Source organism: Bombina bombina, chromosome 1 (assembly GCF_027579735.1).
Source record: "Bombina bombina isolate aBomBom1 chromosome 1, aBomBom1.pri, whole genome shotgun sequence".
In the NCBI taxonomy this organism is placed as follows: Eukaryota; Metazoa; Chordata; class Amphibia; order Anura; family Bombinatoridae; genus Bombina; species Bombina bombina.
In genome coordinates, this window is record NC_069499.1 from 1,552,832,567 (window position 1) to 1,552,850,538 (window position 17,972).

General features: G+C 39.4%; 2 protein-coding genes across 3 annotated transcripts in view; one reads left to right on the forward strand and one right to left on the reverse strand.

The window, feature by feature from the left end:
• Positions 1–6,596, forward strand: part of TRIM47 (tripartite motif containing 47) — an 81,168-nt gene extending 74,572 nt beyond the window's left edge. The window contains 2 exon segments of the mRNA XM_053688671.1: positions 921–1,019; positions 1,106–6,596. Coding sequence (XP_053544646.1) covers positions 921–1,019; positions 1,106–1,692 — 686 coding nt within the window. The 3' untranslated portion in view covers positions 1,693–6,596.
• The window catches only part of UNC13D (unc-13 homolog D), a 422,729-nt gene continuing 409,131 nt past the window's right edge, over positions 4,375–17,972 (reverse strand). For both annotated transcript variants that reach the window (XM_053709129.1, XM_053709134.1), the window contains exons 29-33: positions 13,076–13,159; positions 12,596–12,716; positions 12,378–12,501; positions 11,942–12,153; positions 4,375–4,895 (exon numbers count right to left, since the gene is read on the reverse strand). In XM_053709129.1, coding sequence (XP_053565104.1) covers positions 4,786–4,895; positions 11,942–12,153; positions 12,378–12,501; positions 12,596–12,716; positions 13,076–13,159 — 651 coding nt within the window. In that variant the 3' untranslated portion in view covers positions 4,375–4,785. The remainder of the gene's footprint in view (positions 4,896–11,941; positions 12,154–12,377; positions 12,502–12,595; positions 12,717–13,075; positions 13,160–17,972) is intronic.

A 17,972-nucleotide genomic window follows, 5' to 3' on the forward strand; every position in this document is an offset into this window, starting at 1 on the left:
AAAACAATGTAAACCTAACAAAATGACTATTTACTATAAAGAAACAAAATGGCCAATACACCCCCCCCCAGCCTTATTTGGAGGAGAAAACTCAGAACTTGTTAATGAAGTTGACACAGCTAGCCACTGTCATTTTGTTAGCAGAACTTGTATTGTTTTGCACTTATATCACCTATACTGAGGCAAATTAACGACAGATATGTAGCAAGGTTAGACGTGTGAAGTCTGCAGTGTACACATCCAAGAGTTGGAAAACCTACCATTTATAGATTTAAACTACAGGGGAAATAAATAATGAAACTATTGGAAAGGATTTTACTTAGCATAATTAAACTTGGCCTAGATTACAAGTGGAGCGCAAGGTACAGTAGCAATATCGACGGATCGCTTTAAGTTTAGCGCGCAACCTGGTATTGCTGAAACTGAATAACCAGAGTATGTTTAGAGATCCCTTTGGCACTCCTTATACTTTCCATGGATACCATGATCACACTACACATCACTCATGTTACAAGTTAAAAGTAATAACCGTTCTACAAAATGTTAGCATGACTTGAGACCCGAAGTAAAGTGTTGGGTTACAATAAAATTATAACTAAACATATGTAAAACACATTAAAATAAAGTATTACATGTGTGTGTGTTTATATATATATATATATATATATATATATATATATATATATACAGTATATACACACATATCAAATGTAAAATATATGTATATTATTGCAATTAATGTATGTAAAATATTTAAAGGGGATATATTTGTTAATATGTTTAACTGGGAAGGGCTCAAAGGTGTATATATACTGTATATGTGTATATTTGTATATGTGTATGTATATATGTTTGTATATTTCTTTATATGTATACATATGCATGTGCACACTCACTAACTGCCTTTATCAATCTTTCAGTTTGGAGCGCACACACTGCCTGTCCATCTCTGACCCCTGATCGAAGTGGGAGCCCTCAACTGCCATTGATCCCGCGAGCACGTGCTGAGTTTCTTCAGTGTAAGACATAGTTTCTTTTCTATCTCCTTACCTCTGTTCTCTTCCTTTTTATTACTTACTGGCACATCTTCACTTTGCACTCCCAGATTCCCGGGAAATCACCCTAGACCCAGATACTGCCCACTGTAACCTGTTCTTGACGCAGGGAGAACGCCGGGTGCTTTGCAAGCTACAGCCTCAGAACTATCCAGACCATTCTGGACGATTTGACCACTATACTCAGGTCATGGCACGGGAGCCAATGGGGCAAGGGAGGCATTACTGGGAAGTCCATCTTACTGGCAACAGAGTGAGCTTTGGGGTTGCCTACAGTGATATTGCCCGTAAAGGGCACCAGAGTCACTGTCTGGCAGGAAGGAATTCACAATCGTGGTGTCTTGAATTTACCAGTGCCCGCTGCTATGCCTGGCATGACAAACAGAAATTACTTGTTGCTACAAGACAGCAGGAGAGGCTGGGCATCTTTTTGGACTGGGACAGTGGCTCTCTATCTTTCCATGAAGTGTCTGACAACATGCCCATCCTCCACTGCTTCCAAACATCCTTCATTCAGCCTGTGTACCCCATCTTCTTTGTCAGCTGGAATTCCATCATAACCATTGGAGAGAGACTGTCAACCCTTAACTGTGCCCAGAACAAGAGATTCGTCAGGCAGCTGTCTGCAAACTTTTAAATGGTGGTAAAGGATGTGGTGGCTTAAGGGGTCTTTTTAGTGGGTGTAAACCAGACCTTCCTACATTCCTTTGCTAATGACGTACATTTGAAAATCACCTGCTTCTTTACCAGTTCTGACTGTTCACCCATATTACATTTTTTCCACCTCTGACTAGGTCTCCTACTCCTGGGTTTAATGTTCCGATCAGTTTTATATCAAATGCTTCTATTCCCACTTATTAAATGCAGTAGGTCTGCCTTCTCCCTCAATTTTACATCTGTCTGCTCCCCATGATAGGAAGATGCTTTGGGCTAGATTTATCAATTTGTGTTGTGAACCTGTGCCTGTGGGGCACATTTGTTCTCTATATTTACTTCATGCAATACCACCCTCCTACCCAGTTGGGCTTGTCAATCCGGGGAGGTTTTCATCCACTAATTCAAAGTTAATGAGCGAGCCTGCAAACTATCAGAACTTTCTGCCAATTATAAATCTAGCCCTATGTCCCACATATTGTATCAAGCATCCACCAGATTACATTTTTAAAGAAGAGTTTGAATTTACCTCCGTCATTAAATTGACCTTGTTGTCTTGGCAACCTTTGCTAAAACATAGCTATTTTCCATGCAGTAGGCTTAGGAGTGTTCAGGTTTCTTGAGCACTATATGAATGGAGTGTGTGTGCAACAATGTTTGTAACAATGTTTTATATATATATATATATATATATATATATATATACATACAGTATAGGGCTAAAGACATGTGCACACTCCTGAGCCTACCCATGCTCTTATGGAAAAGAGCTCAGTTTTACAAAGGGATATCAAGAAAAATGGTGATAGTAGTACATCTTAAATTGTACGCTCTATGTGAAAGCGTGTGTCTATCTATAATATATTATGCCTCCCTCAGACATTTCTGCTGCTATAGAATAGCACATGAGCTACAACATTTTTAAAACAAATTAACACCTAGTTTGCTGCAATAGTTTTTCAATAATCAAACTCAACCAACTATTTGCCTTATTTGGATTAAGCAATCTGGGCTTAAGTCTGCTGACAAGGCTGGCCACTATTATATTGTTAGTATAAAGCACAATTAGGGGACGTATATGTAGCAGGGTTAGCCTTGAGAAGTCAGCAGGGTGCTTTTTCAGTTCGGAGAATTAAAAATGCCACAACTTTCAGAGCTAGTTATAGTAAATAGGGGGGGGGGATAAATACTGAAAGTATATTGCAAAGTTATTTTACTACAAATAACTAAAAGGTTTCATATTAAAAGTTCAAGGTGTTTACTGTAACTTTAAGGGCCCAAAGTAAAACGATTGTTTCTGTCTTTACTTAAAGTATTATTTATATCTTTACAACCCGTATGTAAATTGTTATTTTCTGTGAGTAAAATTGCCTTGTTTTATATTGAAACTACATGTACACTAAGGGTAAATTTCCCAGGATCACCTGCTTTCTTATAATTCCACTGTCTTGCTACCTTATAATTTAAAGGAGCAAATCAAAATTAATCTCTCATGGCTTAGATAGAGCATGCAATTTTAAGAGGCTTTTCTATTTAATCCTTATATCAAATTTACTCAAATTTGTTGAAAAGGACACCTAGATAGGCTCGTGAGTAGCAAATCACTTCTGGGAGCTAGCTGCTGAATGGAGGCTGAATAAATATGCCTCTTGTTATTTGCTCGGCTCACCAGATGTGGTCAGCTAGCTCCCAGCACTGCCTGTTTTGCAGAGGTTATATGCAAGATAACATTTTCTTTTTGATTTTTTTTTGTCTGTTTTTATGGTCTTAGAGCCTCAGACCCTTGAGCATTTAATATTTCCAATTTTGTTATCACCTTTAAAGAAACATTACATTTGAAATGTAATTCTACATAAAAAATTGTTTTTTTTTTATTTTGCCAAGTTTTTCATTAATTTACCTCAGACAATTGTGTTTTTCCATTACTCCTGGGAGCCCTCAGTGCCGTGTGGACTTTGACCCTACTTTATAATAACACTAATTGCTTGATCAGAGCAGGAGCTTATTTATATCTGCCTCTAATTGGTTGGAAAAAAAGAGATACGATAAATATGCTATAGAGACTTTTGAAGGGGTGTACATCTCGATTGCAAAACGGTGGCTACATACTAGCAAAATTACAATTTGCAAAGCTTTTGAGCCATTTATTTTGTATGTAGATCTTTTACAATGCATTCCTTAAAGGGGCAGTCATGATTTAGATACATTTTGCTTTGTTCTCTTGGTATTCTTTGTTGAAAGCTAAACCTAGGTAGGCTCATATGTCAATTTCTAAGCCCTTGAAGGCTGCCTCTTATCTGCATTTTGGAAGTTTTTCAAAGCTAGACAGTGCTTGTTCATGTGTGTCATATAGATAACGTACTCACTCCCATGGAGTTATTTATGAATCAGCACTGATTGTCTAAAATCTAGAATCTTAGATAGAAGGTAATCACAGAGGTAAAAAGTGTATTAATATAACAGTGTTGGTTATGCAAAACTGGGGAATGGGTAATAAAGGGATTATCTATCTTTTTAAACAATAACAATTCTGGAGAAGACTGTCCCTTTAAGTGCTGGTATATACTTTGCATATGAATGTTCCTTGACATTTCCTTGTTTTTTCTTTCATATCTGAAAATGGAGAATCTTAGTGGTAAATAACATTATTTATATTAAACAAATGTAAGTTTAGACATTTATTACTATAAAATAATGGTCATATGACTTGCAGAATAATACTATGTTGCCCACTCTAAAACAGTCTTTCATCCTTCACAGTGTCCGGTGCTGTAATAGTTAACTTAATTTCCTGCTAAAGGCATTCTCTTCTCTCTTGTTATTGAAGAGTTTACCTCCTGTCCAGCAGTTGAGCCGTTAGCGTCACCATTAGTATTGCAGTGTTTATTCTCCAGCAAGCCTCAATATAAAGTTTAACCCCTTCTTGTTCTGAGCGTAAAAAGGGTTGACACTACTGCACTAGAAATATGCAAGTTAACACCTCTTGTCCTGCATATTAGGAGTTAACATCCGCTTTCTCTGGCATTACTGGGGTTAACTTCCCCTCATTACTGAGGAGTCTCTCTGCCTTTCCTGGTCACCGCTCATGTTCCATAGACTGCTTGGCCCGCTGCCTCCTCAGCTTGACAAACGTAGCGGCCTCTCTGTCAGACTTGCGGTTGTCCAGAAGATTCAGAATCTGCTCACCTGCAGAGAAGGTAGAGGAGCAGGTGAGGAACAAAACTCTTAAGTATCATATAAGTTAGATCTCTAAATGAATTTGTAATCATGTGACATCATTCCTATCTCTTCTTTATGGTGTATATAGGGCTGCCACCTCAGACTTATGAGTTACACATGCTGTAGGGTGTGCAGGAAGGAACATGAATTCTCACAATACATGTTCCACCATCTTACCTTGCGGAATGTCTAAATCATAAGTGTCCAGGAAAACATGGCCGAGGTCGCAGCCCTAGGTGTGTACATCACTGTATGATAATACTATAGAATGTTTTTATGTGACCAACTGGAATGTTCAAGATGGCAATAAATCTACAATCGGAAGTCATGTTGTGTTTGCTGTATGATACATGCAGGGCCGTCTTTAACACAGGGCAAAAGGGGCAGCTGCCCAGGGCCCAGTTTCTGTTGAGGGGCCCAAGAGTCCTTTTTTTTTTATGGTTCATACCAGACTGCTGATGTGACATGGGGAACACACACATTCAGTCCTAATACTGTCACAGTCAAAAGTTCTCTGCTTATATAAAAAAAAAAATTTAAACTGTGCCAGACCGTGCCGGTGTCATGTGACATGCCAAGCTATTGCCATGTGCTGTTTTAGATGTGCACTGTGCAGCACTGAATGCAAAGCCCTAACTCGGCATCCAGCCATTCCCACTGCAACAGAAAAGGTCCTACTGGGGTTACCACTGTTACCAGGTAACTGCTCTGGTTGTGTGGGATTGTTTTTTGGGTAGGTCTGACTGTAGGCGCATGCAGCAGAAAGCTGGAGCGGCAGGGACGTGAGGATTTGAGCATCTGTGCAGCTGCATACACTGCTCTCTTCAGTCTGAGGCTGTGTGACTCATCTCACACTGTATCCATGCAGCCTTGGAGAGACAGCATCCAGTCTGCTGGTCCCCTTAGCCCTGCTCTTTCTGCTGTGGCCCTAAGATCAACTAACTGAAGTTTGTTAGGGGAACAGTGCTTTGTAGAAAGGTGTCAGTGGGAAGAATAAGTGAGTGCACACACACCCCTCCCCATGCAGCATTGTCTAGTGCAGGTGAGAGGGAACTTGTTCCTAGCAAAGAAGTGACATGTGCTGCTGTGGCTGATGTATAGTGTCATGCTAACACATTAATGTAAGGTTTATTTTTATAGTTTTTGTTTTCTCTCTGTCTCAGATTTTACAGCTTCCCATAGTAGTTCTGCTGTTCCAGTCAGTAAACTTATATTTGTTAGCACCTCAATGCTTCCTCCTCAGTCTTTACCTTGCTTTGCTCCTGTTGGCTGCCCTAAATCTCTTTAACCAGCTAACCTCACACCAGAATCACATTCAAAAGAATATTAAATTAATCCACAGTGGAGGAATTTATTTATTTACTTATTAATACTGCTTAGGTCCAGTTTCACATATTGCAATTTATTTCATTTTTTTTAAAATGATTAGCCCAGCAGTGGATGATCCACTGCTGGGCTAATAATTAAAAAAAAAAAATTGATTTAGTTGTTTTTTGGGATGTTTTGGTAGAGAGCGAAATTGTATGGGGTGGGGGGGCAAGAAAATTTTTGCCTAGGGTTCAGTCAATATTAAAGACGGCCCTGGATACATGTACTATAACCAGACTGTATATATGCTATTATATGAACATTGATTTTGCTTTGGTAATAAACAGAATAGTTAGTTTATGTGTCTGTGTTATATGTATTTACTTATACCATAGATGTGTATTTATCTAACACGCACTAAGCAAGAAAGCCACTGCTTGATTCTGTTTGTCTAAATGTCAGAGGAAGACCTGAGCTTTTATTTACAACAGATTCGTTATTCCATGGGTAACTTCCTACACCAATATGTTCAGCTTCTCAGATCATAGAAGATGGCTGAAGAACTATTCATTGTGTGGAATTATGTCTGTGCATAAGGTACGCTGGAAAACAGACTCCCTGTAAGGTGATGAGTTGTGATTTTATAGGTTTTGAACCAAAAGGAAGAAAGTAAATTAAAAAAACTTAAAAGGTTGTCCAAGCAAAAAATACTTTAATTCTCAACTATCTAATAAATCTGAAGATGACATTTTCATAAAAACATCAACCCTAAAACACGCAGCATGGTCTTAAGCATGATCGGGCCATTATACTGAGAATCTAACAAGGTATAACAATGTTTAATTATTGAAAGAATAATATAATTGCAAGACACGTTCATTATTTATTTTGCTGTCTTATTGCTTTAAAATACATCTGAAAATTATGCTTTTTCCACTTTCTCCCAGGGCTTGGGTTAATAATGTTATCTACTTGCTCTTTTAAGGTGCATTATCAGTTTTGCATCAACAATCATGATATGAAATTCATTCTTTGCAAAAGCAGTGGGCATACTAGGTAGTTTAGGGGTGAATAATATTGTGTATATATATATATATATATATATATTTACCACATTTTTAGAAATAAAAAGTGACCCTTACCCAGCAGCCCCATATTAAGCAAACTAGTAAAACCAGATTCATGGATTTGGAATTAATTGATATCTCTGAGAGGGGTTATGACTAGGATAATTTACTCCTGAGATCTGAATGTATAGGTATCCACAATTTGGACACCCTACATCCTGAGGGGTTAAATGCAGAACTGCATTATGCTCCCTGTTTAACTAATTGATGTATATTGGTATTATTACAAAATTCAATATTTTCAATTTTGGTAATGTCAATTTTAATAGTATAAATATGTAGATTATACTATTATGTGTTTATCTTTACAAGTACTGAGATTTGTAATAAATAAGTAATAAATTATGTGAATAGGTAAGGGGTTTGTATAGTTCATTAATTGATGTTTATTGCTGCCATTGTCAACAGCTTAAAGGGAAACTGAACCCAATTTTTTTCTTCTGTGATTCAGATAGAGCAGCAATTTTAAGCAACTTTCTAATTTACTCATATTATCAAATTTTCTTCGTTCTCTTGCTATCTTCATTTGAAAAAGAAGACATCTAAGCTATTTTTTTGGTTCAGACTCTGAACAGCATTTGTTTATTGGTGGGTGAATTTATCCACCAATCAGCAAGAACAACCTAGGTTGTTCACCAAAAATGGGCCGGCATCTAAACTTACATTCTTGCATTTCAAATAAAGATACCAAGTGAATGAAGAAAATTTGATAATAGGAGTAAATTAGAAAGTTGCTTAAAATTGCATGTTCTATGTGGATCACAAAAGAACAAATTTGTGTTCAGTGTCCCTTTAAATATGTAAATAGTACACAGAACAAATCTTTTTTGATGGTAAGCAAACATATAAGGGCAGCAAATAGTTAATTTCACCCAGGGATGCACATATAAACTGAACGGATGATGCCTTGAGCAACTAATTATGCCTGAATAAGCCCTGAGAGCAACTGGCTTAGGGTGAAACGCGTGTAGAATTGGTTAATGTCACCATGCTATTAGCTAGCGTTAGCCTGGCTGTTTTTTTCCGGAGCTTCCGCTGCACTTTCCCTTGTTTGATTGGGAAAGTCCCTGCACCTGTTGTGGCTTGACAGATGGATTTTTCAGCCTGTGTTTTTATTGATGCTTATGCCTGAAGGGGTATCCTGTACTCGTTGAATGACCCAGTGTGGACATTGGTGGCTCTGGGAGGATCGATAGGTCCGTTGAGCAGCCTATAGAAAAATTGGCTTCCTTTAGTGGCAATGAAGATCTAGTAAGTTTTAAGGGACACCACCCTGCCATTTTCGGAATCCACCGGAATGCCGCAAAGGCAAATGGAGCATTACCAAAAAAAAAAAAAACGCCTGCAATAAGTATTAAAAAAAAAACACCTAACCAAATTAAACCTAATTTACCTATTAACTCCTAAACCGCCAACCCCCACAACGCAAAACTAAGCCCCCCTAACCTAACACCCCCTAAATTAACCCCTTAATTACATAAAATAAATACTACATTACATTTAAAATTTAAAAATGACATTACATTAATATAAAATTACAGAAAATAAAAAAGGCTAACATTACAAAAAATAATAAACAACACTATCCAAAATAAAAAAAATAAACCTAATCCCTATGAAAATAAAAAAGCCCCCCCCAAAATAAAAACACCCCCTAATCTAAGACTAAACTACCAATAGCCCTTAAAAAGCTTTTTGTAGGGCATTGTCCTAAAGAAATCAGCTCTTTTACATTAAAAATAAAAAAAAAGTCCCCCTAACAGTAAAACCCCCACCCACCAAACCCCCAAAATAAAAAAAACCCTAACACTAATAAACCTAAACTACACATTGCCCCTAAAGGGGCATTTGTATAGGCATTGCCCTTAAAAGGGCATTCAGCTCTTTTTCACTGCCCTTAAAAGGACATTCAGCTATTTTGCAAATTGCCCAATAAAACCTAATTAAAAAAACAAAACCCCCCCACAAAAAAACAACTAACTAACTAACACTAAAGCCCCAAATAGGTACTCACGTTTACAGAAGTCCAGCAGAGAAGGTCTTCTTCCAGGGGGCTCCATCATCTTCATCCACAGCGAAGGCGGCGCAGTGCGGAGGTCCGGAGTGGTCCTCCCAGATGTGGCGATCCTTGGCGGTGGCAGTCCTCAGCGAAGGCGTGGAGGTTCCTCTTCATGCGATCGTCCGCCGTACACTGAAGATTAAATTCAAGGCACCCCATATTTATTGGGGTACCTTGCATTTCTATTGGCTGAAATTTTCAAAATCAATCAATAGGATGAGACCTACTGAAATCGTATTGGCTGATTTGAACAGCCAATTGGATTTCAGTAGCTCTAATCCTATTGGCTGTTTTGAAAAATTCAGCCAATAGCAAGGTACCCCAAATTGATTGTGTTACCTTGCATTCAATATTCAGTATACAACGGACATTGTATGAAGAGGAGCCTCCATGCCGCCGAGGACCGCCGATGCCGCCACAGATGACCACCGCCGAGGATCGCCACATCGGGTAAGACCCCTCTTGACCTCCGCTCCGTGCAGCCTTTGCTGTGGATGAAGATGATGGACCCGCCTAGAAGAAGAAGACCTTCTCTGCCGGACTTCTGAAACCGTGAGTACCTATTTAGGGCTTTAGTTTCATTTTTTTTTTTTTTTTGGGGGGGGGTTTATTTTTTTAGATTAGGGTTAATTGGGCAATTTCAAAAAGAGCTGAATGCACTTTTAAGGGCAGTGATGAAAAAGAGCTGAATGCCCTTTTAAGGGTAATGCCCATACAAATTCCACTTTAGGGGCAATGGGTAGTTTAGGTTTATTAGTGTTAGTTTTTTTTTATTTTGGGGGGGGTTTGGTGGGTGGGGGGTTTTACTGTTAGGGGGGACTTTGTTTATTTTTAAGGGCTATTGGTAGTTTAGCATTAGATTAGGGGGTGTTTTTATTTTACGGGGGATTTTTTTATTTTTATACAATTATTAGTTTAGGTTTAATTTTATTATTTTGGTAGCTTGGAAGGTTGCATTTTTAACACACAGACTGCCCCCTGGGCAGACTTATCAACTAGTACTTATATAAAGTAATCATGTCACATCTCAAGCAGATTTGTTCTAGAGAAAACAGACCCAGTTTGGCAAACCTCTCCTGATAGCTTAAATTCTCCATTCCCCTTATTAGCTTTGTGGCCCTTCTCTGAACTTTTTCTAAGTCTGCAGTGTCTTTTTTTTAGATCGGTCCCAGAACTGCACTCCATACTCAAGGTGAGGTCTTACCAGGGATTTATATAGTGACAGAATTATGCTTTCCTCCCTTGCCTCAATGCCTCTAGTATCTTATTAGCCTTAAAAGTCGCTGCCCTGCATTGTGCACTTATCTTTAGTTTGTTATCTATTACTACTCCCAAATCCCTTTCCTCCTCTGTTTGGCTAAATCTAGTCCCATTTACATAGTAGATTGCCTGCTTATTTTTACTTCCAAAATGTAGAACCTTGCTTTTTCCAGTACTAAATCTCATTTTCCATTTACCTGTCCATTCTTCTATTTTTTTGTAGATCCCCTTGTAAAGCAAGTTCATCCTACCATGACCTAATGACCTTACACAACTTTGTATCATCTGCAAAAATAGAGATGTTGCTATTTAATCCTTGCTCCAAGTCATTAATAAATATATTAAAAATAACAGGCCCTGACATGCAGATGTTACAGCGCTCAAGGCTATCACTTGAGTGATAAAAAATAACTTTGGACTTGTAATATGAGCAAAAAAGAGCTAAATAATTACATAAACGCTTAAACTGAGCTGTGGTTGTGCTTTAACCTGTCTAGGCATCTTTGTTTAATTATTTTTCAGTTTTTTCTTTTTTAAGTTACTATTTGTGCTCATATTACTGCACTGTACTTTGAGCATGAGATTTCATCTCCTTGCACCATGTGGGTGCTCCTCTCCACAGCACATTAGTGGCCATGGTATGATGTCATCATTCGGCACCATATTTTGACCATATGCTATTATAGCCCTGGGCTGTGAAAGGCCTCGTCTCTACACCACATTACTGGCCTTGTTAGGATGTAATCTATCAACACCATACTATCAGCATAGGCTATCATATCCCTGTACTGTGTAAGGCCTAATCTCTACACCACATTAGTGCCCATGCTTTGGTTTCATCTTACTGCACCATACTTTGGGCAAGCACTATCATTGCACTGCACCATGCTAGAGTTCCTCTCATCACCACATTGGGGGCATGCTATCTGGAGGTAACTATGTGTACTCTCCCAGTACTATATAAGTGTGTTGCTGTTTCCTGTCAATTCTATAAAACACGTCAATTCCCTGCACTGTAAGGTATAGGAGTACTCACTTGTTGCCTTAACAAGTACACATTAACTAAATGAACATATACACATGTAAATATGGATGCACAAATATGTGGAAAGAACAATGAGCTAACTGCCTCTAATTCTTAAAATTGTTATAGTCTATGTAACTTTACCACTATAAATAAAGTTCTTGTAGTTTTTCTGAGCCCACACACACACTCTCTCCCTAAAATTAAAATATGCAAATTGAAAATGGACACTGACCGTTGGAGTTTGGGTGTGTGAGAGGCAACCTCTTCTGTGGTACGCGGGTCATAGAGTCTCCCTGTTCTTGTGGCTTTCCGTGTAGGCCAGGCATATCAGCGAGGGCCAGGAAAGCCTCTCCTTCCAGGTCATTGGTTAGCAGTGTGTCATAGTCAAAGACAGTAAGCAGAAGGCAGGCTCCAGAAACCTGGCACTGGTCTTGGGTCACCAAGCTGTGTACAAGAGATGGTATAACTAGCTTAGCTCCCAACTTCAGGTCACCATTAACCAAACAGTATAGAGTCAATTATAACTAATAGTAGGAGAATTAAGAAAAATAGGTGGTATTTCATCACTAAATAAGTGGGGCCTTTTATTTATCCAAAATATGTTAAAGCCCAACTGCAGAGTCTATAGCACCCATCCCTATGGCAGCAGAATTCTTTAGGTAACTCACAAGTCGAAGGTTTCATCATACAGAGGGTTTAACTCAGTCTTTTTTATTTGGGTGCTCCGTGGCTCTACTGCAGGAAACAGATGTTTGGGCTCCAAAGTCAGTTGGACAAACGGGTCACTGCTTCCTGTATGGGATGGAGAACAATTATGGAGCTGCACTGTAGAGCGATTATATAGAAGAGCCCCACTTGCTATGTCATGCTTTCCAACACCACTCACCATTTGAGTCCATGGGAATAAGATTAACAGCATTGAGAACCTCAATACGAAGTTTCTGCTCAGCAGGCAAGTAGCAAGCCTTCACAGTGACTGCTCCATATCGCTCGGAGCTACATTCCACCTGATGATATAGATGGCAAAGAGAACAAGAGACCAGAGTTGTCACTGTGGGATTTCATTTGCTACTCTGGACTTTATGAACAATATTTATCTCACATGCTGGTATCATGTTCTAGTTGCATTGCCTGTGAATTCCACAGGAAAATGGCTAGCTACATTTGTGCCCTCCAGTTTATCTCATGATGTTGGCGATTGCCTCCCACTCCAGTAAATTGGCTACATCATCTTGCTAAATCCTCCTGTCTACTCTGCTGACTGTGTATATGAACTTGTCTACTGTGGAACATCCTAGCCCGATCACCAATTGATATAGGCCCACAGTTTATATTAGCAAAATGTTTGTGACCTTCAGTCTGTTACCTGGTGCTGGATCATCTGCTCGTAATATCTCTCAATGAGTCTTCGCGTACTGGATGTGCAGAGGTCAAGTTTCTGCTCCAAGTCCTAAAAGCAAAAGAAAAATAAATTCTGTTAAAATCATTACCCAGTGAAGCACTGCACCTTAAATTCTGCACCAATTTGTAAGTAGCCTTCCACACAGAAGAGTGACACAGGAAGGGGAATTCATATTTTCCCACTGTTTATACTACTACTAAGGAATTTGCCAAGAATATAAAAAAAGCTGGATATTTTTAAAATCAATCACAGGGTAAGTATTTCCACTGATGAAGACCTTTTGTGGAATTTTAAATTCTTTAAGATGTTAAGTTTAGGAAATGTATATTTTAATGGGGTTATATACTGTAGTATGTGTAAAATATTGAAACCCTGAGAACTAAAGGAGAGCATTTAAGTTCCATCATGAAAACACAATTCTTGTGCAATTGTACAAAATATTGCAAGTCTGTGGACTGTGGTAGTCATGGGGTTAAAAACACATGCTTCTTTGATATCTATGCCTGCAGGAGACATTGGGCTGCATTTTTGTTTAAATAAATAAAGATCACTGATAACTGAAGCCAATCTCTGAATGTTTGAAGTTCTTTTGCGGAATTGTATATTCCCTAAGGTGTGTAACTGTAGGAAATACATACTTTCTGTGATAAAGTGGGTCTGAAGTTTAAGTCCTGATAACTACAAGATGGCATGTTTTAATTAAGTTATGAAAAGAGAATCTTTGTGCAGACCTATCACATACTGTCTATTTATTGGGTGTATTCATTTGCATGCTCAGGACACATTGGTCATTTGTAAATTCCTTTTCCTCACTAATGTTTTCAAAAACGTGAATAATTAGCAATAATTTTTCGGAAAAAAAAATAATACAGAACACCTCATTTTAAAGTAGATTCTTGGCCGGTGTCTATTGATGAAGAACAGTTCTGGATTTTTAATTTTCTTAAAGTGAATGTAAAGTTTCATGAATGAGTGCCCGTTTTTTAAAAATACTATTAAAAACAGGGGCAATTTCAGTCATGAAACTTTACATTGCAGCGTTTTTTTTAAAATACTTACCATTTTCTTTAGAAAACCCAGACCGGCGATCCTCCGCCCCGCATATCCTCTGTACTTACCTCAGCAATAACGAAACCGGCTTCCTCCAATCACGGCATGGCCTCACGAGATGGGTGCTCTGGGGTGCACGCCATGATTGGAGGAAGCCGGTTTCGTCATTGCTGAGGTAAGTACAGAGGATCTGCTGGGCGGAGGATCACCGGTCTGGGTTTGCTAAAGAAAATGGTAAGTATTTAAAAAAAAAAGCTGTAATGTAAAGTTTCATGAATGAAATTGCCCCTGTTTTTAAAAGTATTTTTAAAAAACGGGCACTCATTCGTGAAACTTTACATTTACATTAAGAAAAACAAAATTTATGTTTACCTGATAAATTTCTTTCTTTCCTGGCATGGAGAGTCCACGAATCCATTCCAATTACTAGTGGGAATTCAACTCCTGGCCACCAGGAGGAGGCAAAGAACACCCCTGCAGAGCTGTTAAGTGTCACTCCCATTACCCATAATCCCCAGTCATTCAGCCAAAGGAAAATAGAAAAAGAAGATGACACAAGGGTGTAGAGGTGCCTGAGGTTTATAAAAAAATTAATTCAAATTAAGTGCGGGTCGTGGACTCTCCATGCCAGGAAAGAAATGTATCAGGTAAGCATAAATTTTGTTTTCTTTCCAATGGCATGGAGAGTCCACAAATCCATTCCAATTACTAGTGGAAACCAATACCCAAGCTAGAGGACACAGAATGGAAGGGAGAACAAGACAGGCGGACCTAAACAGAAGGCACTACTGCTTGAAGAACTATTCTTCCAAAGAATGCCTCAGCCAAGGCAATGGTATCAAATTTGTAGAATTTGGTAAAAGTATGCAATGAGGACCATGTGGCCGCCTTGCAGATTTGCTCCACAGATGCTTCATTTTTGAAAGCCTAGGAAGAAGAGACAGCCCTAGTAGAATGAGCCGTAATTCTCTCAGGAGGCTGTTGTCCAGCTGTCTCATAAGCTAACCAGATAACACTTCTCAACCAGAGAGAAAGAGTAGAAGTGGCCTTCTGACCAGAGAAAACAACAAACAGGGCAGATGATTGCCGAAAATCTATAGTTATGTGAAGGTAAAATTTTAGAGCATGCACAACATCCAGGTTATGCAACAGGCGTTCCTTCTGAGAAGAAGAATTAGGACAAAATGAAGGAACAACAATTTCCTGATTGATATTGAGATCCGATACTACCTTGGGAAGAAATCCCAACTTAGTACGAAGAACCACCTTATCTGCATGAAAAATAAGGTAAGGGGAATCACACTGCAGAGCCGAAAGCTCAGAAACTCTGCAAGCAGAAGAAATAGCAAGGAGAAACAAAACTTTCCAAGATAATAACTTAATATCAACTGCATGCATAGGCTCAAACAGGGTCTGCTGTAGAACTTTAAGAACAATATTAAGGCTCCAAGGGGGAGCAACAGGTTTAAACACAGGCCTGATTCTGACCAAGGCCTGCACAAAAGTTTGAACATCTGGCAGATCTGACAGACGTTTGTGCAAAAGAATAGACAGTGCAGAAATATGACCCTTCAGAGTGCTGACTGACAAACTTTTCTCCAGGCTATCCTGAAGAAAAGACAAAATTAGAGGAACCCTCATACCAATAAAGGTATTGACGCCATACCTGGTAAATCTTGCGAGTAACAGGTTTACAAGCCTGAAGCATGGTATCAATGACCTTCGTAGAAAAACCACGCCTAGCCAAGACTAGATGTTCAATCTCCAAGAAGTCAGCTTCAAAGAATCTAGATTTTGGTGGAGGAACGGACCCTGAAGTAGAAGGTCCTTCCTCAAAGGCAACCTCCAAGGGGGAAGAGATGACATCTTCACCAGATCCGTGAATCAGATTCTGTGAGGCCATATAGGAGCTACTATAATCACTGACACCCTCTTCTGCTTAATACGAGCAATGACTCAAGGAAGGAGAGAAAACTGAGGGAACAGATATGTTACCTCCTTCATAGATAATGAACTCTGAGTTCCTCCCTGGTGGTTGATGTATGTCACCGAGGTGATGTTGTAGCCCTGGCAAGGCCTAAGGGAAGAGCAACAAATTGGAAGTGTCGGTCTAAAAAGGCAAACCGCAGGAATTGGTGATGATCCTTGTTTATAGGGACATGAAGATACGCATCTTTCAGGTCTATGGTAGACATAAACTGACCCTCCTGAATCAAGGGTAGAATGGAGTATATATAGTCTCCATCTTGAATGATGGAACCTTGAGAAATTTGTTGAGACACTTGAGGTCCAAAATGGGTCGGAAAGTTCCCTCCTTCTTGGGAACCACAAAGAGGTTTGAATAGAATCCTTGATCCTGTTTCGCTACAGGAACTGGGACAATCAATCCAAGAGAAGAAAGATCCTTTACGCAACTTAAGAAGGCTTCTCTCTTCACCTGGTTTGCCGATAACCTTGACAGGATAAATCTGCCCCTTGAACCCTATCGTGTATCCCTGTGATACTACTTCCACTACCCAAGGATCTGGGACATTGCGGATCCAAGCCTGCTGAAAGAAGGAAAGCCTGCCCCCTACTTGATCCAAGACTGGATCAGGGGAGACCCCTTCATGCTGACTTACACTCGGGGTTTTGGGATGTCAGGAAACACCTTTGGCCAAACCCCTTTTCCCTTTATAAGCCTCCACCCAGCAGCAAACAGGTGCTTAGTAATTTGTGTTAGTAACCTAACGTGAGCTGAGCCAGAGCGTGTCTCACTCCTAACCTATCAACTTTAACTAAGTGAGGCATCTCATCTTTGATATCCTTGCTACAAGGATTTACAATTCACTTAAAATCAAATCTGTATTAAATTGTGCAGATACTTTTATAATTCACCCCAACTGCAACCATACGAATACATCCGGATTCTGTTTACAACAGCACTTGGCTGTTCACCCCACGGACACTGTGCATCAATTCCCAAGGTATTGCTAACCACAGACTCACACACTACGAAGCCGGTCACTGCCGTTACTGAGCTCCACCGAATTCCGATTTCCTCTCCTGTGACGTAGCGAACACATGACCGCAAGCCGATCAGCTGTAGAGCGGTTCAGCTAGGAGCTTCACAGCACTTAACAGGAACGCTACACATCATCTCTGCATTGTAAGTGGCACCTCTCTGTCACGCAGCAGTCTGAGTTCATACATTTGCAGGTACATAAGTAACAACAAAGTGCCGTAACACTGTGAAATCACTGTCAGCCCTGACTAAGTTGTAGCTGCTCCCTGGGTACTCAGTGTGTCCACCGCATATCCTGCAGAAGGGAGAAATCACTGGACTGCATTCTCTTCAAGTTTGCAAGCGAAGTTAGTGATCATTTAAAGGGACAGTGTCATAAATTCGGAATTATCTATTCCAGCTCACTATTTGATAGGAATGGAGCAGGAATCCTCTAAGGAGATTCATCTTTTACAACAATCAGTACAATCAGCTGATTTGTTGTTATACTGACAATTATCATTATTCTCTCACTACTAGCCTCATCTGTTATCTTAAATACCACAGAATACAGACGCTACAGTGAAACATTTACCACATAGGTTTACAGCTGTGATCCAAACTGCTTTAGTGTGACACGTGGATTGTTTCCCCTTATTCCAAGGTTGACTGGACATCCATGAAGAAGAGGAGCAAGACTTTTGTCCTTTGAAGTTGCGAAAGGAATGAAAATTAGAATTCTGGTGACCCTTAGGTCTATCTGGATTTGTGAGTTGTTATTATTCTGATAATATATTTTGTTCAATTGGGGACAAATTTTCAATCCCG